Source organism: Zootoca vivipara, chromosome 7 (assembly GCF_965207765.1).
Source record: "Zootoca vivipara chromosome 7, rZooViv2.hap1.1, whole genome shotgun sequence".
Classification (NCBI taxonomy): domain Eukaryota; kingdom Metazoa; phylum Chordata; class Lepidosauria; order Squamata; family Lacertidae; genus Zootoca; species Zootoca vivipara.
Genome location: NC_142590.1, coordinates 54,376,188 through 54,391,935, shown reverse-complemented (window position 1 = coordinate 54,391,935; position 15,748 = coordinate 54,376,188). Strand labels below are relative to the sequence as shown.

General features: G+C 44.7%; 1 protein-coding gene across 3 annotated transcripts in view; it reads left to right on the top strand.

Moving 5' to 3' along the window:
* PIK3C2B (phosphatidylinositol-4-phosphate 3-kinase catalytic subunit type 2 beta) overlaps positions 1–14,977 on the top strand; it is a 90,225-nt gene extending 75,248 nt beyond the window's left edge. For all 3 annotated transcript variants that reach the window (XM_035121407.3, XM_088674269.1, XM_035121409.3), the window contains 14 exons: positions 1,421–1,528; positions 2,144–2,236; positions 2,978–3,107; positions 4,196–4,332; positions 5,165–5,334; positions 7,625–7,781; positions 8,776–8,885; positions 9,084–9,285; positions 9,463–9,587; positions 10,152–10,269; positions 11,030–11,111; positions 11,655–11,761; positions 11,878–12,006; positions 12,926–14,977. In XM_035121407.3, the coding sequence (XP_034977298.3) occupies positions 1,421–1,528; positions 2,144–2,236; positions 2,978–3,107; positions 4,196–4,332; positions 5,165–5,334; positions 7,625–7,781; positions 8,776–8,885; positions 9,084–9,285; positions 9,463–9,587; positions 10,152–10,269; positions 11,030–11,111; positions 11,655–11,761; positions 11,878–12,006; positions 12,926–13,114 (1,857 nt within the window). In that variant the 3' untranslated portion in view covers positions 13,115–14,977. The remainder of the gene's footprint in view (positions 1–1,420; positions 1,529–2,143; positions 2,237–2,977; positions 3,108–4,195; positions 4,333–5,164; positions 5,335–7,624; positions 7,782–8,775; positions 8,886–9,083; positions 9,286–9,462; positions 9,588–10,151; positions 10,270–11,029; positions 11,112–11,654; positions 11,762–11,877; positions 12,007–12,925) is intronic.
* Positions 14,978–15,748: the final 771 nt, after the last annotated feature.

Here is a 15,748-nt window from a genome sequence, read left to right as displayed (position 1 = left end):
AGGAGACTTCACCAACCTGGTTCCCTCCCAAATGTTCTGGACTGCAGCTCCCATCAGCCAGTGTGGACTGGAACTGATGGGCTTTGTGCCACAATACATCTGGTTGGTGGGCACCTGGTTGGTGAGGCCTGCTGTAGGAACCGCCTAAAGTCTATTTTGTTTGGGAATGCAGAGGCTGATGTGAGAACTAAATAAATAATTATCAGCCTCTCTTAGCAAGAAGCAAGGCTAAAGTTCAGCCATTACAGTTTTCAGCTTCTTCCATGTGGCTTTTTAGGTCCACCTTAAGATCGCCCTGAGGTCCAGTGCCGAGGGCCTTCTGGCGGTTCCCTCACTGCGAGAAGCCAAGTTACAGGGAATCAGACAGAGGGCCTTCTCGGTAGTGGCACCCGCCCTGTGGAATGCCCTCCCACGAGATGTCAAAGAGAAAAACAACTACCAGACTTTTAGAAGACATCTGAAGGCATCCCTGTTTAGGGAAGCTTTTAATCTTTAAGAAATTGGTGTATTCTAATATTTCTGTTGGAAGCCGCCCAGAGTGGCTGGGGAAACCCAGCCAGATGGGCGGGGTATAAATAAATTATTATTATTATTATTATTATTATTATTATTATTATTATTATTATAGCCTGACTCTACGGCACATGAACTGACACCTAAGGTTGTGTCAGCAATAATCAAACTCAAGAGTAGACCCAATGAATTTAATGGACATGGTTAATTTAGGTCCAGTAATGTCAATGTCACTCTGAGTTGGATACAACCTTTAGCTCCCAAGCTCTTCCCCTCCCACCACCAATGTCATGCTTCGTTCCAGATTAAGACGAAAATTCTTTAATAATAATAATAATTTTATTATTTATGGCCCATCTGGCTGGGTTTCCCCAGCCACTACCAAGAAGACCCTCTGCCTGGTTCCTGTAACTTCGCTTCTCACAGTGAGGGAGCCAGCAGAATGAGGGTGAAGACGCTCCTTCAGGTATACTCAGCCAAGGTCGTTTAGGGCTTTAAAGGTCAGCACCAACACTTCAAATTGTGCTTGGACATGCACTGGGAGTGTTTAAAATCCTAAATCCCGGAAGCAGCAGGTACTCCTTGAATCTGCAAAAAGTAGTTGCGTATTTGAACATGGCACCGCATTTGCAAACTTTTAGGCAAATTTTGCTTTAACTGCACAATTGAATGTGGAATTTGGGTGGTTCTTGGTACAGCATTGGCGGAGGGAGATTGGAACAGCAAATATGGCATTGTTTAAACATTATGTCAAGAATGGGCTGGTGCAGCAACCTGTTTTGGGATGGCTTCCAAACCCAGACCTGCTGCATAAGAGGTTGGACAGGTGCCTGGGGAAGACAGCAGATCAAATATGGTGCTCTTTACTGAACAACTTTGTGCTTGTGGTTTTCTCCCCCTCCCTCAGGCCATTCTTCGTGAGGGGCTGGAGGATGTAAAGCAGTTCTTCAATGTTAATGGCTCCTGCCGCCTACCGCTCAGCCCCAGCCTGCTGGTGAAGGGGATTGTGCCCAGGGTATGTCTCTGACTGCGGGAAACACTGGTCTGGTGTGTTGTAGCTTTCTTCCTCTAAGTTCAGGCATCTTGGATACTTTGAGCTTCTTGAAGATGCCCAGGCTTGGCTGCATTGTTTGCATTGGCAAGATCTGAAAGTAGCTGCTTCCTCTCTGTTGCAAAGCAAGCTGCTCTTGAGAATAGGAATGATTGGCTTCCATCCATTAGCATCCTTACCAGTTAACTTTTCAGTTTCAAATAATTAACGTCAAATCCTCTTTTAAAGCCATCTGAGTTGGTGTTCACTCCCTTGTGGGAGTGAGTTCCATAGTTTAACTAATACACTACATGAATAAGCACTTTCTTTTATCTGTCCTGAGTCTGTACATTAATACTGCACATTAATTAGGGCATCATCAAAAGGCCAAGAGGAAGAAAAGCCAGGTATCTGGGATAAGCTGGAATCCTTATCATGGGGGAGATAAAACATTATATTTCTGGCATGATCCTAAGCCTATTGTTCTCTGAGAGTCCTTCTGTCGATGCTAGGGGGCACCCACTTCTCATGCAGCTAGGGTGAGAAAAGCACTGGCCATTCTGACCACTTGCTCCCCCATCTCACTCTCTTTGACTGCAGGACTGTTCTTATTTCAACTCCAATGCGGTTCCTCTGAAGCTCTCCTTCCTGAATGTTGACCCTCTTGGGGAGAATATCCGTGTCATTTTTAAGGTGAGCCCCGATGGTTTTCTTTGCCCAGATGCTTCTGAACAAATCCCTGATCTAGTGTGCAGGGTGCTAGTGTTCAAGCAATATATTGTAAGTTCTTCTTGTTCTTCTTGTGCCTTCTAAGATCCATCAGTTTTTTTTATTTTTAAAAAACATTATTAGAGGTTTTTAGGCTGTGGCAAGCAGGCTTGAAAAATAAACTATGCACACATGAAAAAAAGCATGAATGGGCTCCAATGTCACTGGCTAGGAGCTTCAATGTGTGTTTCTTGTTGTGTACTGTATTTGCAAGGTTAAGCAGGCTTCAGCTCTACTACCCACAGCAGGTGGGCTGTAAAGCCATAGCCTCAGACAAAGGATATTTTATAAGGCCTGCATGCATGTTGCTGACTTTGGGACTTCAAAGTGCATAATCATCTAACATCAGGTGATTGACAGGTGGACCAAATTTGGCATGCAGGCCTAGGACTCTTGACCCCAGGAGCCAGAAAGGTTCTCCACGCTTCAACAAGCTGTTCTCTTAACCTCTAGCCTCTTTTCCCCAGTCCCCCTGAACCTACCTGCCAAACAGTAGTTCTCCAGGGTCTTATATACCGGTATCAGGAACCTACTCTCTTTCCAAATAGCTTCCAGAACCTCTGGGAATCCACATCATTGCCTCTCCACACTTAAATAAAAGGTTTTGGAAGCAGGGATTTGATTTCCAGTACTGCCTCTTGCCTTGCGCTGTTTCACTCTCCACAGTGCGGAGATGACCTCCGGCAGGACATGCTAACTTTGCAGATGATCCGCATAATGAACAAGATCTGGGTGCAAGAAGATCTGGACATGCGCATGGTCATATACCGTTGTTTTTCTACTGGTCGAGGTCGAGGTAAGTTTTCATAAAAGTGCAAAATGAAACTTTTACAGTTCCTCTTCCCCAGCTGTGCTCACGTTGTTTTTAGGCTAGTGTGAGGTTCTTTGAGAAATTTGTTGGAGCAATGCTTTCAGGGCTGGGATAGATAACCAAGGTTCTATATCTCTTCTCTGGATGAAGGCCAAGAACTTTTTAAAAATCCCTCTTAATTTGTCACCCTACAGTAAATAGCCAGAAAACCTGCTTGCCCTCAGTATCTGGTAATCAAAGTCAAGTGCCCTTGAAAGAAGGGTTTGGAACATATGGACCTCCAGCTGTTGGACTACAATTCCCATCACCCTGACTGTTGGCTGTGTGCTCCAGAGCTGATGGGAGCTGCAGTCCAGCAACCCTTTGAGGGACAGAGGTTCCTCTGCCCTTCTCTAAAATATAGCACTACCATACAGGCAGCCCTGTTCAGGGAGGCTTTTAATGTTTAATAGATTATTGTGTTTTATTCTTCTGTTGGAAGCCGCCCAGAGTGGCTGGGGAGACCCGGCCAGATGGGCGGGGTATAAATAATAAATTATTATTATTATTATTATTATTATTATTAAAAAAATCAAGTACGGTATGTAAATAGCCCCCACAACATTCTCTAGTAAAAGAATTCAGTAAGTTGCCGATGACAGAAACATTGTTTATCCATAATGCCATCCTTTGAGGCTTGCTGTGCAAGTATCTCTAACATTCTAGAGAGATCATGGGCAGGTAGTCCAGCCTGGACCTTGGAAGAACCGTAGAGTTCCCTTCTTGGCCATTGCAAGTAGTGGTTGCTTCTCTGAACATCAGAATCCAGGATGGAGAACCAGAAGCCCTCCAGATAATGTTGGGCATCAGCTTTGTCCGCTCCAGCCAGCATTGGTAGGGGTGATGGGAATTTCCCATACCTGTTCTAAATGTAGGCTGCATTTTACGTGCAAGAGGAAGATGATTCAACATTTTACAGTAAAAAAAAAAAAGACCAGTCTAAGTTGGGTTCTTTGTTGGTTATGTGTGTTAGATGGGGGAAGGAAAGAGGCCCTTATTGCCCATCTTGTAGTCATTTGCTGTGTTTCACACAGGGATGGTAGAGATGATTCCTAACGCAGAGACTCTACGAAAGATCCAGGTGGAGCATGGGGTGACAGGCTCCTTCAAGGATCGTCCCCTGGCAGACTGGCTGCAGAAGCACAACCCCAAAGAGGATGAATACGAGAAGGTGAAGAGAGCGAGAATAACATCATTTGATTTAAGTTAAAAAGCCAGGCAGCTCCGAGTCATGATCAAAGATTGTGCTAACGTCAAACCCATTGTGCCCTCTGTTGAGTCTAGTGGTTTTAATAATTCCATCGCAGCTTAACCTCGCCCCCAAAGGCACACTCCTCCATTGTCTCCAAATACAAATGCCAACCCCAATAAGCAAAGTTGGAAACATTGCAATGGGGACTTGTGGGTGTGCACCTGACTTTTCTTGCAGGCCCACATTTTTCTTTGTTTCCGTAGCAAAACATTGGATTGGAGAGATGCCACCTTGGTTTTATTTATTTAAAATTTGAACGGTTTTTAACATCTGGCCGCAAGGGAGATCACAAACACAACATCAGGAAGCTAAAGTGCACTGTAAATAAGCAACGAGCAAGCATTTTAATCTTAAAATCTTGTGTAAACATAAATGTTTTCACTTGTTATTCAGAATTATATGAAATGTGGCTTGGGGGTAGGGAGCTTTTCCATTGTACTGAAAAAGCCTGGCTACAAGTTCTGACTTCAAACAAAGAGAGCACAGTAGAATGCCAGCTGTAAATACAACTAAGGGTAGGTTACCTCAAGGTAGATTTAGGTGCCTTTCCGTCATCTCAAGTTCCCAGGGTGTTCTAGAAAACAGAGTAGTATATATTAAATATATAGGCAGGTAATATAATATTCCTAGATGACCCTAAATGCAGGAACCTTTTTCAGAAAAATTCCCTCCAGCATTTTGTCTGGCCCTACTGCTTTCCTGTTCAGCTTTTCACATTGCTGTGTTAATAACATCCCTCTTCATCTGCCAGGCAGTGGAGAACTTCATCTACTCATGCGCTGGCTGCTGTGTAGCTACTTACGTGCTGGGAATCTGTGATCGGCACAACGACAACATCATGCTCAAGACCACAGGGCACATGTTCCACATTGACTTTGGCAGGTTTCTGGGCCATGCTCAGATGTTTGGCAACATCAAGAGGTGAGCACCCTAAGCAAACTAGAGAGGCTGTGTGTGCGTGGCCGACTGAATTATCGGTGCTGGGGGTGGGCATGTATGTTACTTTTGGAAACGAAGGTGGAGTTAAACTAGTACATAGATTAGCTTCACTATGAAACTAATTGTTTCAGTTTTTCACATTACAGTGGTGCCTCGACTTACGATTTTAATCCGTTCTGAAGGCACCTTTGTAGGTCGAAAAATTCGTAAGTCAAAAAGCGCCATTGGAAACACGATTTCCCATAGGAATGCATTGGAAACGGAAAAGTTTGTAAGTCGAAGCAACCCCATCTAAAAATTCGTAAGTCGAAAAAACCCTATCTAAAACCGCTGCGGTTTCCTTTCGGATGTCGAGAAATTTGTAAGCGTGTGGCCATTTGCCCCATTCATAAGTCAAAAAATTCGGTTGTCGAGTCGTTTGTAAGTCAAGGTACCACTGTAGTTTCACATAGAAATATTTCTGCAAATTGATATATTCCTGGAACTCCTGTGTGTAAGGCCTTCACGGCGCTTTAGCAGAAATGCTCAGAGTTCCAGGTTCTTCAGTGCAGTGTATTTATTGTGAGCTATATACAAATATGTACAGGCTATGATACACGAGCAGTTCATACAAATAAGCAGGGTATCTGACTGCACCTTAAGGCATGTAGGAAGACTTCTCTCTCTAAACCTCTCACTGGCCACACCCTTCTACACCACACTCACTGCTGGAAAGGTTTCCCTTTTAAACCGATAACAGCCAATCAACTGACAGCACATTGCTGCTGAGTCATACTGACCCAGCACTTCTATAGAAAGTATTGCATCAGCCAGTTGGATCAGCTAGTTTCACTTTACTAGTACACTCAGGCCTGAAGACCTGCTATCTCACACAGCATTCTGTGGATCCCGACAAGGATGACCTGAGAGATCTGTGAAACTGACAAGACATGCCAGCTCTGAACAAAGGAAACATTAATTCAGTGGCTGCAACAATCATATGGGGCCTCTTTGTCCAATCTGCCTGAAAACTGGCAGTTCTGATGCCCTGGAGTGGTAGTAGAAGCCCTGCACATTCCACAACATTTGCATGGAAAACAGAATTTGTTACAAGGAGGAGAAATGCAGCTGTTTCTCTCATTTAAACCAATGGGAAGCTTTATAGGATGTGTCTTTTTAAACGTTGCTTATAGAATACAGTTCCTGTTTAGTGCAGCACCTGAAAATGCCATGCCATTTGGATGGAAAATGTCACAGTTATTAGCAGCAAGCTGGGTTTTTGCACTCAGTGTTCGAGATACACACACAGAAACACGCTTCTAGCATCTAGGCAGTTGCCCGCAGGTCTAGGCCCTGTGGAACAGTATAAGCCCTGGCTGGCTTATATACCCTCTCATGACAGGTTGCTTGCACACAGTCTGAGACTTCTCTTGTCTGGAAATTGTCACTGCTCTTCCCTTTTCAAGACCCTCCTGGATCTAGGAGGCAGTAGGCAGGACATGGTGGGGAGTCTATTGACCTGTTTGTCAGCTGAACAGCCTCTTCTTCTTCCGCCTCGCCCTGCATATGTTCCTCCATCTTGGACTGCCCTAACTGCCCCTCCTCCCCTGGCTCCTGCCTTGGGGGCAGTGTGAAACCCCATAAATCACTGGTCCCCTCTCCTGGGTCACTCTCCTGGTCCCCTGCCTCCACCCAGCACCCTTTGGAGTTCTGCCAGCTTCCAGTTTGCATGGATAAACTCAAGTCTACATTGCAGCAGTAGGTAATTAATAATGATGTGGGTGGGTGTAGATTGTTGGTACCCAATACAAGTTTTTACCTGCCATGCATATTTTGCAGGGCACCATATTACTTGCTTTACCTGGGAAGGGAATCTGACAATTTGGCTTACAAATGTTGGACTTGAAGTTCCAACCTTTTTACTACAGATTTATTTTTAAAAGCTTCTATTTCCCACCCCCTAAGCACCATGTTTTCCAGCCTGTTTCAAAATGTTCTTGGTGGAGCAGGTTGCCGGTGGAATGTGGCTTATCTGTTTCCACATTGTGATGCCTTTGTTCAGTGAATGCAAAACCCATTATCTGTCAAATGCGTTCAAGCTTTTTCCTGCTGTTGATACCAAGCATGTGGCTTTTGTTCCAAAGTCCTTCAGAACAATGTGTTGTGTGTGGATCTAATGGGATCTAGCACTCTCTGGGTCAACTAAGGTATGTTCGGAAATGAAAGCATAGTGACTCTTTTGTCCCTGGGATTAGCCACATCACTGTGGCATTTGCACATTTCTTCCGTACAGGGACCGAGCTCCATTTGTCTTCACATCAGACATGGCTTATGTCATCAACGGCGGTGACAAGCCCTCCAGCCGCTTCCATGACTTTGTAGATCTCTGCTGCCAGGCCTACAACCTGATCCGCAAACATACCCATCTCTTCCTCAACCTTTTGGGCCTGGTGAGACACCCAGTTTCTACTTTCCTGCTGCCTCTGCTCTCCAGTAGCAGTGCATTTGCCCAGACAGTGCATCATGGCCATGGCTATTACTGAAAAGATTTCCAGCTGATCTTTGCAGGAGTTTGGCGGGTTTGCATAGGGAGACAGAGACAATGGTGACCATCAGATTGGACCTGAGGAGTAAAGAACTGCCTTCTCTCTTCCAAGCCTGCAGTTCCCCCATGGCAGAACCTTCTCAGTCTATATCCAGACCTTCTTTGTATCCGAAACAGGAAAGGGTATAAGCTAAGTATTTGTCTGCGTAAGAGCAAAAATCACTTTGCAGATGCAGCACACAAACGTGTAGGCTCTCAGATAGGAACTTGTTGCTGCTTTGCTGCTCCCTGGATGAGGAGCTGCATGTTCCTACAGTCAAGCTGAGCTATGGTTTGACTTAGTATGTTGTATGAACCAGACCAATGTCTGGATTCACACATAAAAGTAAACCCATAGTTAAGATCAGCAAGCTAACAACAAACTCTGGGTTACTTTCACTAACAAGTCATTGTTTATTTGCCACTCTCACTGCCCTGCATGTGTGGTTTTGTCGGCTTATAGTGAAATAAAAAATGTCCACTTTTTTACATCAAAATCAACCAGTTCTAGTAAAAAAATAAGCAATAATTTTAGTGCTTCCCCCTCCCCTCCAACTGCTGGGATAAGGACATGTGCTGAGACTTGGTGAGCATCAACCACGAAAGCCTCCTATTGCATTGCCGAAGGCCCCTTTTTTGTTCCTGAGTCTGCAGCAGACATTGCTTGCAGATATGTATGCACCATAACTAAAAGGATTGGGAACTTGCCTTTCCTGTGTTTTAAAAGAAAGCTGAGGGTTTTGGGAAATCGAGTTAGCATGGGGCACATTCCAGAATCCATGAAATTCCTACAGCTCATGTCTGGAGTGTTTGCATTTCTTTATTTTCTGGTGCTAATCCGTGGCCTCTTTGGTGCCCAGATGCTCTCCTGTGGGATCCCTGAGCTTTCTGACCTTGAAGACCTAAAGTACGTTTATGATGCGTTGAGACCACAGGACTCTGAGGCAGATGCCACCACCTATTTCACCAGGTAAGGGGAATCCTGATGGCTGGGAGAGGTGGAAAGGGAAGCCAGGAGCCACCTTGGTGTGCCAAAGATACTCCCACAGAGTAATCTTGGTTCTCAGGGTCCTTTTTTAAAGGTCAGTTGTAGTCTTTGAAAATGCAGGGGGCAGACCAGCCAATTCTATGTCAACCCACAAACCAGATGTTTTATCCTTCCACGCAGGTTGATAGAGTCCAGCCTCGGCAGTGTTGCCACGAAGCTCAACTTCTTCATTCACAATCTGGCGCAGATGAAGTTTGCGGCCTCCGACTCCCGACCGATGCTCTCCTTTGCCCCCCGTGTGCACACAATCAAGACGTCCAGCCGGATCCTTGATGTCTTCCTCTGCCGTCACGAAAAAGTCTTCAATCCCAGCAAGGGCTTTGTGAGTCCCTTCCGCAGGCATTTTGGTGCAGCAGGTGGTCAGTGGGGTGGAGGCAGTGTTAGGGAAGCTGGCGTGAGGCTGCGCTCAAGCGCAAGAGCAGGTTGTACCGTGTGCTGGGGCAGCATCTCCAGGAGGTGCTGCTGAACCATAAGGACTGCTTCCTTCTCTGCCTTGCAGATATACATTGTGAAGGTGAAGCGAGAGAACCCCTCTGAAGTCACCTACATCCAGCGTACCTTTGAAGAGTTCCAGGAACTGCACAACAAGATGCGCCTCATCTTCCCCTCTTCACATCTCCCCAGGTTAGCCCCATTTGGTTTACAAACTCCCTTTTACTTTTGACACTCTACTCTGCACACCCTCTGTAAGAATCGCAAACCTTTGAAGACTAGTTTTGTATTCATTTCCCAGAAACTTGCTTATGCTCCCCTGATTTTGTGCGCTTAAATTACGTTTTCTCCTTGGGAAGTCTCAGCGCTTGGGCTTTGTTCACATTTAGGATCTAACCGAAAGAATCTCTCATCCCTTTCACCAGATTGGCTAGTGATCCAGTGGGTATGATACAGCAGACTGGCCTCTCAAAATTATATGTGTGCTTAATTGAATTGTTTGTGTGTGAATGGTCCTCATCACAAGACGTTAACCAAAAGTTTTGTTTCTGAAATACTCCGAATGGATCCATCTGACAGCCGTTATCCGTGTGAAATAAAGAACTCCTTTAACAAATAATTTGTGTGTACTGTTGCAGCTGGAAGCAAAGAAATTTGGCAGACCTTCTGCTTCAGTTGAGATTTTGCTTTTCATTGATAGATTGGGCCCAACACCTAACTGTTTCTTTACCCTCCTACCCTCCCCAAATTGTCCAGCTTTCCTAGCAGGTTTGTGATTGGACGCTCACGAGGAGAAGCAGTGGCTGAGAGGAGGAGAGAAGAACTGAATGGCTACATCTGGCATCTGATCCATGCAGCTCCTGAGGTGGCCGAGGTAAATAGGCAGGAACGAGGTAGTATTAGCCAAGACCTTTAGGATGAACTGCAGGCAGACACAGCAGTGTAGAATAGTTTAATCTAAGCACTTCTGCAGAAGCCCGACCATGGAATTATTCTACAGACACTTTTTGCCATTCCGCTTTAGCAAGCTTTGTTAATACATTTGGAAGCTTTGCGTAGCATTCCCTGTCCTTGCCTACATGCAAATCAAGGGACCTTCTTTAACCACTGCTGGAGAACACTCAGCACATAGGAGGCAAGAGAACTTGCTTGGTAAGTATAGCATCAAAAACTGAGCTGAGAGTAAGGAAAGTTCTGATGGCCTCTGGGTGCCTGGGTGGGCAAACTGGATTGCCTGTTATGTATTCGGGTTCTCCCATCTATATAACTGAGGTTATGTGCTACTGTAGTATTAAGATTCATAACCAGGCATAGGCAAACTCGGCCCTCCAACTCCCATGATCCCTAGCTAACAGGACCAGTGGCCAGGGATGATGGGAATTGTAATCCCAAATCATCTGGAGGGCTGAGTTTGCCTATGCCTGTTCATAACCATTCTAAGCAAGTAAGGAACTGCAGGAGTCTTCATAGCTGAAGGCCTAAGAAATAATTAGCTGATTTATGAAAGTAAGTTATTATGTGAATTGAAGCAACATGCCCAACCAAGCTTCTCTTTTCATGTCAGAGGGCATATCAAAAGTAGGTGACTTGCTACTGGAGTAAAACTGTGGCCTGATGGTGTGCTTCTCTTGCAGTGTGACCTGGTGTACACGTTTTTCCACCCCCTCCCAAGGGACGAAGTTGCTGCAGGCACCAATCCAGCACCCAAACTGCCTGGTAAATATTTGTAGGACACAAGCAGCAGGATTTACCTGCTTCAACACTCTGGCTCCGCATGCTGGCCAGTACTGAGGGAGGGCAATGCTCTCATGCAGCTGCCTTGGAATTGAAGTCGATCATAGCCACAGCTTCATTCTTTGGCAAATAAAATGAAAGTGCTGGGCACATGGAAGGGATCTGCCTATTCAATGGAGGCTGGAAGTTTGTGTCAGGACCTGACTGGGGGTTCAGAATGGTGCTGTTAGTCTAGTCATTAAACTATGTTATGCAGGTATAGGGTAGTGCAGAGGAGAGATGTTGTATTCATTAAAACAGGATAAAGCACAACAGTGGCATAATATAGTACTGATTTTGATTTTACTGTTTTTGTTTGTATTTTTTATTTTAAATAATAATAATACCAAAGTTTTCCAGAGTATGGCCTTTATGGAAAGGCACTAAAACCTCTTTACTGTGGGTGTAGTGCCTTTCCTCTCTTTTTTTTGTCAGTAGACATGGTGGTTTTCCATGCCAACACTGCTCCCTGTTCCTTATTCTTAGATGCATCATGGTCCCAACCTGTTGGAAAACTGGGTGGGGAGGTGAAGCTGTCTGTATCCTACAAGAACAACAAGCTATTTATCATGGTGATGCATATCCGAGGCCTGGTAAGTGCTGAACTGTAGCTATGTCCCAGTGGCAGCCACTGGCCAAACTTCTCAAATCTCTGCAGCCTGATGTGGCGCAAACAACTGACGACTGGGCTTGACTTTCTCTTTTCCAGCAGCCTATTCAAGACGGCAGTGATCCCGACCCGTATGTTAAGATCTACCTTCTGCCCGACCCCCAGAAAACCACCAAGAGGAAAACGAAAGTCGCTAGAAAAACATGCAACCCTACTTACAATGAAATGGTATGCTGCTGCACACCTTGTCTTAACAGGCTAAAAAAGGGGTGGGTAGGAAACCCCCGACCCACAGTTGCTATCAAACAATAAATTAGCTATGAAAACCAACATTCTCTCGTGAAAGATCCAGCTGCTTAGAAAAAAAGTCCAGACATATTTTGAGTTAATGTATCACAGGGTAGGGGACAGTATGAACTGATTCTCCATTATACATCTCTTGACATTCTATTAATGTTGCTATGGAGTGGCAGCATGGACAATTTATTACAATGTAGCCTTACAATATATTGGGGGGGGGGGTTGGCTCGAGAGCCACATTCACCCTTGGCCAATCCTCTGGCGGAAGCATGCCAGCAGGGGATGTTGATATCCTATACACTCAATTGTGTGAATTCACACATGCAGGTTAGAGAATGGGTTATTTGCTTCCCCATCAGGGCATTGGGGTGGGCAGAAAGATTTAAGCCACCTACATTAGCACTGTCTTACTTTTAATCCCCCCTCCCTTTGTCATTGTTGTCAAATTTGGGGGTCTTGGGGAGGTCAGAATTTACTTGGGGCCAGGGCATGCTCCTGGGCCAGGGGTTAAACACCCCTCCTTTATTTAAGATTCCTACCGAGACTGCTGTCATAGTTGAATTAGTTCAAGTTTAAAGACTCAGTATTGTGCGTGTGTGCATTTATCATTTTCAGTTTTCTCTGACAGATTTCTACCCTTGGTCTAAATGCTAGAAAATATATATACCTGTACTAGATGGGTGTCTGCATTAAGATGCATATGTATTACTGAAGAATATACAGAATTACTATAGCCTTTTGCTATAGAGGCTAGAGACTGCTGTTCTAGGCAACTACCTCTTCCACCTTTCCAAGGAGAGAGTGAGTGAGTTTTAGCTCATGTCCTGAAACTTCCTGTATCTTTCAGCTTGTCTATGATGGGATTCCTAAAGGAGACCTCCACCAACGGGAACTGCATCTGAGTGTCCTGAGTGAAGAGGGCTTTTGGGAGAACATCCTCCTTGGGGAGGTCATTATCCGACTGCGGGACCTGGATCTGACACAGGAGAAGATGGGCTGGTTTGAACTGGGCTCTAGGAGTCACGGGACCATGTGAAGAGGAGCAGCAAGGCAGTCGCTGTGTCTTTGGAACCACTCTGGCCCCATGGGAGTCCCTGGGAATTGGTGCATGTTCCAGGAGTTCTATCCTGGTTTATCGGAAAGGATGTAGTTTCCTGCAAATAAGGACGGACGGATGTAGTTTCTCTGCAAATGAAGGGTTAATTTCCTGTGGAGAGTGAGCATTTTGGGGTGGAGTCATGATAGGAAATTCATTTGTGACTTAAAATGGCTGCCATAGACTTACCTTTTTTATACATTTTCCTTGTGTCAAGGGAGCAATGACTTATGGGGGGGTGGAGAAAGAATAGGGGGCACCCCCCTCTTTGGGATATTTTAATTTTTTAAGAAAATCAACAAATGATTTCAGTCCAGATGGGACATAGGAGCACATGCTGAGAAGGAACTTTTCTAGGCAGGATATATCATCAGTGGGATTCTTGCTGGACTTTCTCAAAAGTTGTTGTTGTTTGTTGTTGTTTTAAGTAAATAAAGGAAAGTGTGCATAAGAACTTGAGGGGCGGGAGGGGAAATGTTTGGGGTGGATATAAATAGTAGATGAAATCCTTATCTCTGGGACAGGAGCTGGTGTGGTCCAACTCAAGCCATCTTGGAGAATTTGCTTCCAAAGGAGAGCTATGTAATGTATATATGTGAAGAGCTTACAGTTCTCGATTTCCTGCTTGGAGGTGTAACCTAAAAGGCATGCTCTCTTGGACTAACATTTAGACTTGTCTTAGGAGGCAAAAGGCAACCATATTCCTCTTGATTCTAAATACCTACTAAGGCCTTGGGCATGGCAACTAACTGAAGAGCTGTGTGATATTTCCACCTTACTTCCTTGCTTGACTGAACTGAATTGCCTTTTGCACATGTTCATCTGGCCAGTCTGAGGAGCTGGAACTGATTAGATACGGTTGCGCTGCATCTTGGAATCAGAGCGATTTTCCTGGTCTCGCTTCTCCCAAGCTGTGACTTTGGAAAACGGGTTCCTTGAATTAGCCAAACCGCCTCTGTGACAGTTTCCTGTGTATGGCCATTTCTTCTGAGCTAGTGGGGTGGGAGGCAGAGAAAAAGGCAAACTAGCTGGAAACCCGGTTAAAAGGTTACCTGGCATTTTGCCATGACATACTGAAACTTTTGCATACACCCACTGCCCTGAAATGCCTTTTGTAGGCCAGGTGGCCTCGAGCGGTTCCTTTGTAGCCTTTTCTTTGAGAAGTAAACCTGTGTAAAATAAAATAAAAAATAGAAAGGTGGGGAGGGGGGAATAGCCAGCTTTTAAACCTTTGTCTCTTTGCAATTATATAAAGACCAGAATGTGTGTTGTTGGATCTTTTCTCTCTCTCTTTTAAGAATCATTCTTAAAGGATGTCCTGTTTGCGGGTTGCCATTTGCCTCCTTGAATGAAAAAGAGAGCACTTCAAAATGGAGGGGAAGATGTTTCGCATCTCAGACAGGAGCCTTGCACCATTGGGCCTAGCCCTCTCCCTCAGAGCTCGTCATCTTCTAGCTAGCCTGAGCTGTTTGTTTACAGCAGGGACTCCTGTACAGATGAAATGTTTCTCAGGTTCAAGAACAAAAAATTAAAATATTGTATCTGAGAGGTATAAGCCAAGTTTTTTTAACCATTCCCTAGATCAAGGCTTGCCTGAAACTTTGATTTTTAAAAATCTGCACAAGAGGTGCAGGTGGATTTCAGAGTCAGATAAGCAGTTACGTGAGACAACCTTGGCCTGGTCATGTCACCTGTTCTGTAGGAAATGAGGGAGAGACGGTGTCTTGCTGATCCCTGGATCCTTCCTCTGTTGTAAAATGGTGGCATTATTTGAAGTAAATAAATAAAAGGAAATGGAATTCAGTAGAAGCTGTGTCGTCTCATCCTTTGCAGCGTTGGGGTTATAAAACAAGCATGGACTTTTTCAAAGAGATGCAGCATCATTAACCCCAAATAGATTTTGGTAAGTTGATGCTTGGCCAAAGAGGACACATGATGCTGCATTTGGGCTGGTTAGAAAAGTAATGACTGAGCTGTTCAAAGGAGTCATTTGACTTTTAGTTTCCCATACTCAATGTTTGAAAACAAGTTACCATTAGCCACAGCCAGTATGGCCATTGGTCAAGGACAATGGGAGTTGTAGTCCTAAAATCTTGAAGGCACCAGGTCGATCAGTCCTTCCCATTTGGTCTACCTTTGTCCATTCACAGTGCATTTTGGGGGAGAGGAGATAATATGCAGGATCTGTAAGAACAGGTTGGCTTCTGCATCTTTGCTCTCTTAATTCTACCATATATTTTGATTCAAAACATTTGCAGGCTTTAACATCAATCTGAAATGTGGTGCTATTGTTCGGCTTACCCGGGAAACAGTATCTCTGTGTGCCTAAATATTGACAGGATGACCAATGACTCTTCTTCCCCTGAACAGTGAGAAGCCTGTCAATAGAGGGCCAAACTATTACCATTTGTACATGTTGCAGTATCAAATCAAATTATGTAGGAAGCTTAAAGAGAAAGCCTAACAGGTATAGATATTTTCAGGCTGATTGCATCCTATGTAATATAGTGCAGAGGAAAGACACCGGAAGCATCCATCGTTACCACTGCTTGCACATTCATGCCACGAGGCTGT